The 9761-nt window shown below is 29.4% G+C and overlaps 1 protein-coding gene and 1 long non-coding RNA gene across 2 annotated transcripts; one reads left to right on the forward strand and one right to left on the reverse strand.

Moving 5' to 3' along the window:
- Positions 1-2441: 2441 nt before the first annotated feature.
- On the forward strand, positions 2442-5095 carry LOC114413713. Its single transcript, XR_003666961.1, has 3 exons — positions 2442-2841; positions 3224-3275; positions 4031-5095. It is a non-coding gene; the product is annotated as an uncharacterized LOC114413713 (long non-coding RNA).
- Positions 5096-6597: 1502 nt separating this feature from the next.
- On the reverse strand, positions 6598-8655 carry LOC114413714 (protein MOTHER of FT and TFL1). Its single transcript, XM_028378242.1, has 4 exons — positions 8359-8655; positions 8203-8264; positions 8070-8110; positions 6598-7089 (listed from the first exon to the last, which is right to left on the reverse strand). The coding sequence occupies exons 1-4, from the start codon at positions 8605-8607 to the stop codon at positions 6869-6871; spliced, it is 573 nt and encodes a 190-aa protein (XP_028234043.1). The 5' UTR covers positions 8608-8655; the 3' UTR covers positions 6598-6868.
- Between the last annotated feature and the right edge of the window lie 1106 nt (positions 8656-9761).

Raw genomic sequence — 9761 nt, forward strand, 5'->3', positions numbered from 1 at the left:
TATCATGTAAACATAACAAAACTTTAGATAAATACGAGATGAATCCTATAATTTTGTGGTTTCGATAACATGGAAATAATCTATTCATCAGTTCGGATCCATTTGCCCCAATCACGATTCTAGAAGACATTCCCAGCTATGATAAATCGTCTTCATCTTTCGATCATCAGCTAGAACACATTATTTTACATACATCAAGCAAAAAAAACCTCGTATCCCTTTATATAAAAAGGAAATCTCAAAGACCACAGAAGAATGTTATTTCTCTTTATAATATACAGTCTTTCATGTTAGGTATAGTTTGTTGATTTCGAAAAAGGCGAATAATATTTTATTTTTAAAAGTTGTCTAGTAAAACAGAAAAAAAAAATTGTTTCTTTAAAATAAATCGAAGTAAACATGTACTGGGGGTATTGAAATTTAACATCACTCTCTCATCAAACCAAAATTACTAGTATTTTTTTGGGGAAAACTAAAATGGGCAATGTCCCAAATTATATGTTATCTATGTTTGAATTATAAAACAAATTTAGAACTTTAATTTTTTATTATTTTTTTTCGTTCTTGACATAATTAGTGTGGACAAAGTTAGAGTTTTATGAAATTGATTCCATTGCATGATTAAAGAGAGATTTTAGAATATACAATTAGTTTTTGTTTGTTTGATATGTATTTGAATATTTCATTCACTTTAATCATTGTTTTGACTTTTTGTTTTTTTTATGATTTTCTTTTTCATTCTGTCTATTCTTGTTATTTGCCAGATGAGACAGTTTGGAAGAGCACGTAGTAAAGGAAAAGAAAATAACATGATATGTCATTTATGAATAGGATGATATTTCTTTACCAAATTCAAGCATGACATGTTTATCTATTAGTTGCACTAATTCATATTGAAATTGATTATTGGATCTATGCTTGGAACATAAATATCAAATTACGAAGAAATGTTTATTATAATAATTTAATAAACATTTTACTAATAAAAACAATCTAACACTTAGTATTTTGTGTCAATAAATGATAATTTTTTTGCAATTAAAAAAAAACTACTGACATATATATTATTTTCATGTATAAGTTTTCATAAAAACGAATAAAACAAATAACGATAGGTCTGAACTTTTAATGTGAGGTAAAAACATGCTAAAAAAAAGTTGTTGAAATCGATCCTTTAAAGTTTAAACATGCAGCAAAATTGAGTTTCATGCAAAACTTGTTTGCTTCACAAGGTTTAGCATGAAAATCTATTGTTCTCACCAATCACCATCAATCTATTATATCTAGTATTTTATTGTATTTTTATTTAATTAATAATAAAAATATGTGATTAAATTTTACACTGCACTCTGTGCGGTGTATTTTTCACTACAGGGATCCAAATACCTAAGGACAACACCGTGTATAAATCAAAGTTGATTATGGCACTTGCTATTTCCACTCTCCTTTTATATTAATACACTCCCTTTTTTTTTATACCCAAACTACTCTATGAAATGCACTCCCCTTGTCTCTTTTTCCCCAATTTGATTATTTTTCGGAAACCAGAAAAACACACTTCCATTCCACCACGCCACTCAACCTTCGGCCAAATTAAAACAGTCATCGTCGACGAAGCCGTAGTGGTAGCAACACTGAAACCACTTTATGAAGATAAAGTTCTAGTTGCTTCATTAGAACAATCTCTCAGAGAGAAAGACCAATTTTCCCACATACCATATTTAATTCCGCTACCCCTTTCTTTCTCTCTTCAAGTCTACAAGTTCAGAAATAAATTTGCCCCAATTTTTCCAAATCTGCAAATTTCAAACCAGATCTGCCCCAATCTTGCACTTTCTGGCAACAATGGATACATCCACAAAAGAACAAAGATCACCCATCTGCAAATACAAACAGAGGTCACCGTCAGGTTTCAATTCAACAATTTTGCTCAACGTCAAGTTTCAATTGCTTTTTTGTTTCTCTCAAACTACCTTGGCATTTGCAAAGTTCAACAAGCTATTTCAAACTGTCAGTACCCGAATTAAATTAACAACACGTTTGGATTTTACAGGAGATACAAGAATTGGGGAAACGACCAATTTCTCATGTGCACATTGAAAAAATTGAACAATTTGAGAGGAATATGAATAAACGGTGAATTATTAATTAATATTACCTTGGCATTGCCGCCTCACCCATGCCTCTCTAGAGCGTCATTTAGAAAGAGGGGAGTGTAAAAAAAATCCTAGAATCTATTATTTGGTGAGAGGGTATTTTGGGTAAACAAATTAAAAAGGAGTGTATTAGCAAAAAGAAGGAGTGAAAATAGCAATTTCCTTGATTATTGTTGATGATATTTTCATTAATTTGGGCCAAACTAACAATCCATATAGTAAATTAAATCTTTAGACTAGGCCCAAGCCCATTAGGATTTGCATAATAGGACGATTCATTCCCCTAAAAATTCATCAAACATATCCTAAAATGATACAATTGTGAGTGTTGATTGAGTGACAAGATAAAAAAAAAGTTCTAACAAGAAATTGGTAAGCCTCCTTTAGGTATTTGCGAATTCAAGATTTATAACTTGATTTCGAGATTCTTAAATTGAAATCGAGCTCCCGATACCCGATTTGGAAGCCTATAACCTAATTGCGGCGCCTAAGGGTAAGGGTTGCTTTGGATTGAACGTCCGTTTTGGCAAGAATGACATTCAGCTAAATCCCCGTTCGCAATTTCCAAACATCAAGGTACCTCGTTTGATGCAGTCTCAGTAGACGTTTGGATATGGTTCCCTTCAAGTAGATGTTTATAGTCGACCCACAGAAAAAAATCAAGATAACCAATCATTTTCTTACGGTAAGTTCAATTTTACGCTTTCTATGTGTGTTAATTAAAATCAAATCATATAATCTCTTCAATAGTTTCCCACAAATGGAATAAAGATAATTGTCGGCCAATTAGGATTTGTACAATACAATGATATCCATCAAACATTTTCTAAATTGTTTACAGCTATGAGTTCTAATTGACCGATGCGATTAAAAAATTCTAATGAGAATTTCACAATTCTTCTTCTTTAAGGTGTTTATGAATTCAATATTTTTTTACCTGATTTCGACACTCTTTAAAAAATGAAATCGAGCTCAAAATCCCAATTTTGAAGCCTCTTTAATAACCTAATCGCCATGCCAGCTCCTACACAAATTAAAGTTTGAATCTCTTCAACAATTTTCTTCAGATTTTTATCATTGTCTGACAGATGGAAGCCGATAATCAGCCAATTTTTCATGGTAAGTTCAATTTTATATTTTCTAGATGTGTTAAAAAGAAATGCAAGAAGATAATAAATTCTTAAGTATGGATTGCATTTGATTTCAACATGTATATGACTCTTCATCCAATCTTGTCTATTATTTTGCGTTTCTCAAAAACTTGAAACTTTTGTTTGGATCCATTTTATCTTTGTAAATGTTTAAGATTTGTATGTTAGGATAAATTCCTTAATTCTTATATAGAATGTCATGTGGGAAATGAGGGGTAATTTAGAATGTTATAGTTAGATTTCAATACTTTCAACAATTGTTTTATGCAATAATTAAGAGAATTGAAAACGAATGATAGTGATCATATTATACTTTTGTAATGAGTATAACTTAATAATAAAAATGTTGTATGTATTTTTTAATTAACAAATATTAGTTATTAATTTATTATTTTATCAATTAAAGAGATTCAAATCTATGGATTTTTCTTTTTTCTTTTTCTTTACAAAAGTTTTATGCATTAACTCCCAAGATATATAATATATAATATTTTTTCCTTTTCCTTTTTTTAAATACAACTTTATCAATTTGAACAATTACTGAATTACCATATATAGCAGTCCTAGCTAGACTCCTAAAGTATAATTCAAAAAAGTATAATATGATCAATATCTCTCATGAACCTTGAAAGTCTACTCGATCTGCTATGTCAAATATTATATTTTATCAAACTTATATGGATGTATAATATGGAGGTGGTGTAATAATTGGTTTACATACAGCTTATGAAAGTTCAAGAATCCTGGTGCATGGAAGAATATCCACAATTGGACACTAAGACTATGAAAGGTAAGTTTAGTACATCTTCATCCCCGCCTTTCACTTGTTTGAAAAATGAGAGAAAAACAAGTTGAGAGAAAAAAAATATACATAGGTTATTATTATTATTTTATCTTTTTACATCATAGGCATTATCATCCTTCCACCCTTGATTGTTCTTAGTAGTTCATTTAGATAATTCATTATGTTCCAATGTGACCATTCTATTTTCTCTAATACATAATGTAGTATAAAATAGCCTTTACATGCTTTTTTTTTTTATTTTTAGTTTAATTATAAGTTATTTTAAAGTTCAAAGTATGAGTTGAAAGTAAAAACTTATAAATTTAAAAGTTGTTTTTTAAAATTATTTTATTATTTTTAAACTTAAAAATTACTTTTATGTTAAATATTGAATTTTGGGATTAAAACATGTTGAGTCATATTGTGCACTCCAAATTCAAGGTAAATAAGTGTAAGGTAGGGAAAGATAAAAAAAAATGGAAATAGAGACCACATAAGAACAACAAATTCAATCTTATCACACTAGAAAAAAGATATAAGAAATTTAAAAATTCATGCAATAAGAAAAAAAAAAGTCCATCGTATCACACTAGGAAAAAAATTTAAGAAATTTAAAAATTGATGCAATAAGAAAAAAGAGAGAGACAAAATGAGCTTGTGAATATAATTATCCTTTGTAATTTGCAATAAAAAAGAAAAAGTAGAAATCAAATTAGTTCATAAATTTTTTTAAGTTTTTTTATTATGTTTTTTTTATAAAAATGATTTTTTTAATTTTGTTTGGTCCATCTTCTCCTTTTAAAGAGGGGGAAAAAATCTAAAATAGATTGTTTCTAAATATATATTTTTTCTCTGTTTTATGTAATTTTGGAGAAAATGTATGAGGTGATTTTTAAAATCCTCTATGAAGTTATATTATTCAAAACTACTCAATCACCAATACTTATTACAGGTGACTTCTTCTAGGCCTTTATGCAAATTATTTGATCCACTAGCTAACACTTTAATATATATATATATATATATATATATATATATATATATATATATATATATATATATATATATATATATATATATATATATATATATATATATATTGTGCAGTGGATTGACACTTTTCATTTAAAAAATATTACAAAAAATAAAATTTTAAAAGAAAAATTAATTATGTTGATTTTATTTAAATCTCTTAGGCATCTAAAAGCTTTGAATGTACAAAAGCTAGTAATTCATTATCAAATGATATTGTCATCTTAGAGTGCATATCTTGCAAACATGTGAGTATTATGATATCAATGATTGTTACGTTAGTCAGGATTACAGGAAAGTATAATTTTTTAGTGTCTCTTTAACAATCATGTATCTTCTGGTGTGACATCAACTTTTTGTGATTAATATATTCCAATTGAATTAATTAGAGAAATGTTCCATCCTTTTACAATTCATCTATCTAGTTTCATTACCATTTAATAAGGATAATTTCATATATGAAAGTTTAGTCGAAAAATTTATTTAATGTCTGCTGGCATGACTTGCATATGTAATTAATGTTATTAAACCTACATTTTGTATTGAATTTGAAGCTAGATTGATTTGCTTAGAATGATTATTTTCAATGTATATACATGTTAAGGAATATATAGAATTAATAGACATTTGATAAATTAACAAGGCAAACCATTTTCATCTAAAAACATGACTAGCTACTAGAATTAACACCCCAGTTATGAGTATCATTCTAGGCAACCATTTTCATCTAAACCAAAGCCAGACTTTATAAGTTTAATATTAATGATTCATGAATAACTAATTTGCACACACATGCCTGTCATAAAAAAAAAATTAAATTTACATAAATATTATTATTTACATGAAAACACTTTTGTATATATACTCTTTCTGGTGATAATTAAAAAAATATTTTATTTATAATTTTTTTTGGCAAGTCTTAAAATTTAAAGAGATAATTATATTTACTTGAAAAAATGATTATATTATGAAACAATACATTCTGTAATCATTTTTATAATTTATTTTATTTTATTTTTATTGCATCATCAACCAGTCAAATTTATGAATACAATTTCCCATGTAATCTGATAATTCAGGTAAAGAATGATAGTTACTGAGAAAAGTTTAATTTGCTTGTTATTATTATTATTATTATTGCTATGAGATTCAATTCTTGTAAATCATAATAAATATCCTTTTAAAAATTCAACTTTTTACGTTTCTTCCTATATTTGTATTTATAAGTTTGTCTCCAATTTTTTTAGATTTTTATATCATTATAATTAAAACAGACTTGCATGACCCATAACAGTAAATTATTTTGGATTTTTATATCATTATAATTAAAACAGACTTGCATGACCCATAACAGTAAATTATTTTAGATTTTTATATCATTATAATTAAAACAGACTTGCACGACCCATAACAGTAAGGATAAATTCGAAGGATAAACACATACATATACACAAGCAGTGAAGCACACCAACAATTAATAAAGATTAACTTTATATATTTGATAGAGTGAAAGAGAGGTATATATATAGAGAAAAAAAGTTATCAAAGCCGGGGAAATGGTCGGCATCACTCAGGTCTTGGACAACTATATTACTTTACACACACCCTCTCCCTGCATTATTTACTCACTAGTCATAGATTTTATATAGTTCTGATATCTTAAAATATATTCCAACCATGCATATCTCAAGAAAGACACTGATGGATACAATATAGCTAGATTCAGCGCCTCTTAACAGCTAGATTCAGCGCCTCTTAACAGCGGGTTCTTTTTGAGAGTTGAAGTAGACAGTGGCCACTGGAAGTCCCAAGTCCAATTGCCTGGCAAAATAACGAGTATTGAAGCTTGCACGAGTTGGTAGTTGCTCCACAAGACCCAAAGGTCCTTTCTGTTGAAACAACACAAAGATATAGCGATGTATTCCAATAGGTGGCCTTGGTCCCACATATGAAACAATCTCTTTTCCTGCAAAGAAGACAATTTACTTGATTAATTACTAGATTTCTTTGTTTCCCTGCAAAGAAGACCATTTACTTTAATTATTAGATTTGTTCCGCATGAATCAAATTATTATTGTTTACAAGAAATCAACGTTAACTATTGAAAGTAGGAAAAATTAATCTAATATCCTATATGCTAGATGTGAAGATTATATTTTAGACATGACAGGACCAAAGAAAGGTGATAATTCAAAATATTTACTTTGGAGTCGGAGAAATATTGCTTCATGTTTGACACATTTGTGATGGAATTCTGAAATTTGATAACATGCAAGCTATGGGGCACGTGTGATGATCTCATAAAAGTAGATTCCCTAGCTAACACATGTTATCTAAATTGGTGCATGCACTGAGAAAATCTAAAATTAATTTATTGAAGAATGGTTTTAGAGAAAATATGACAGAATAATTGAGAATTTATTTATTTACTATACTTAACAATTATTTAACGATTATTTCAGAGAATTTAGAGATGGAATATTTGTTGTGACACGTGTTCATAGCAGGCACAAGCAGGACACGTGGGGGATGGTGGACATTGGATCCAAATTTTGGTAGATCACAGGTGTGAGAGTACCATTTGATGTATAGAAAGAGAGTGTGCACACAAGATGTGACATAGCCCTGAAATTCTGTGATTTTTTTTCCAGAAGAAATCTGAAACATGCATGCGAGGAGCCTAGGTAGGAACATGCATGTTGATTTTGCCAGAAATGGCCTAAGATTTTTATGACCAGTGAAGAAAAATGTTTCTGAAATCTGAGAGTCAGTGCAATGGACGCCCAAGAAATTAAAAAACATGATGTTTTAGCCCGAAGAAAAGAAAAATTAATTAAGTAGAACTGAACCCAGTAGTACTCATGCATGCAACATCATGAAACTTTTATAAATAGAAGAAAATAAAAATGTCATATATGAAGTAGACCAAAAGATTTCGTTTACTACCGCGAAATGGGTTTGTTCCTCCAGGTATGTCAACTACGATCCTGGAAAATAAGTGGAAACAGCAAGATCATATCAGTTTATATATATAGAGTTAGAAACTAAGAATAGGAAGAACTAAAACAAATTTACTAACCAATGTATCCACTCACGCATGCTTGGTTCACTGGGGCTAGGTGCGTCAGGATCAGTCATAACCTGTAGGCACATTAAAGAAAAAGAGAAAGCATAAAATTAAGAAAAACCTTGATGCATGCATGTGAGATCTCTCAACAGAAACATGAATTAATACCAGTGTGTAGAGGTTATCCATGTTGCCGGTGAGGGTGAGCTTGGGAGGGCTGATGGCGATGGATGGCTTGATGTCACAGCCATTTGTGACGTGCTTCGACCCAAAGTAAACAGACATGTTGACAGAAGGAATGAACATGTCTACCACATCGCCGATCACGCGACCAACCACTAGGGGATCCACGGAGGCTGCCATGACCACAAAGGTAATGCACAAGAGAGAAAAAGTACTCAGAGACAAATAACGCATATATAGAAACTAAGCTAGTGAGAGTTTCTGGTGGTTGCTTACAGTGTATAGGGTAGGGTTTATATAGCTCAAAAAGAAAAGAAAAAAACTGAAGGGTAAAATATCAGGGACCTCTATTTTGTAATTTTGTGATCATGCATGGACCATCGTAAAATCAGGGACATGCAATGGATGACACGTTGGTGGATTTGCAGAGAGTAAATCAGTCATCTTCTGTTTCTTTGTGACAAATGGCCATATCAAAGCCGCCCATTTGAAACTAACTGCATCAGAAAAACAGTAAATGGGTTCAAACTTCAAGCCATGCTTGCGCTACAATATAAGCAGAGTGTGTGTAACGTGAGAATGAGGGTGCAAATTGCAATGGTGGTTTATGCAGTAGGAGAACACTGCCTCTTTTCGTAACTCCCACAGTTCCTTGTTTGTCTATAGTGAGGTGGGGCCATGGCTGTTTAAAGGGTTTCATAAATGGATGACGTGGAAGATTCTTCAGTGGAGTTAAAGTTAACACTCATTAAAGACATAAAATAAATGACTTATGAGGTCACTCTGTTAAAGGTAATTGGATGCATGTATTGACAGAGAGATATTATCCCCAGCTCTCAAAATAAAAGAAATACTCCATAATATGTTAGAGGTGACTGGAGTAATGTTATTTTACCTTAAAAAATATTATGGTTTCTCATTCAATATGTTTTAAACAAATTATATTCACAAAAAATATATATTTCTATTTAATTAAGAAAATAAAATATAAAAAAATTATGTTATCTTTGAAAATATTATTTTAAGTGGATCATTATTATCTTTCATTCATTAATTATATTTTTAGACAAATTATATCCACACAAAATGATATAGAATCCATATAAATAAGAAAGAGAAAAGATAAAATAAATGTTATTTTGTCTTAAAAAATATTATTTTAAGTGGATATTTATTGCCTTCCATTCAATGTATTTTTGGACAGATTATACTCACAAAAACATATAAAATGGGTGACGTAATAATAATAATGAAAATAAAAACATTATATAAAGTATTATATTCTTTTATTGTATATTTAATGAATTTAAGTTTATAATTTTATAAAAACTTATTGTTTTATACTATGTAGAATAATAAACAATTTTATCATTATTTGTAATATAAAA

The sequence above is a fragment of the Glycine soja genome, chromosome 5 (genome assembly GCF_004193775.1).
Source record: "Glycine soja cultivar W05 chromosome 5, ASM419377v2, whole genome shotgun sequence".
Taxonomy (NCBI): Eukaryota; Viridiplantae; Streptophyta; class Magnoliopsida; order Fabales; family Fabaceae; genus Glycine; species Glycine soja.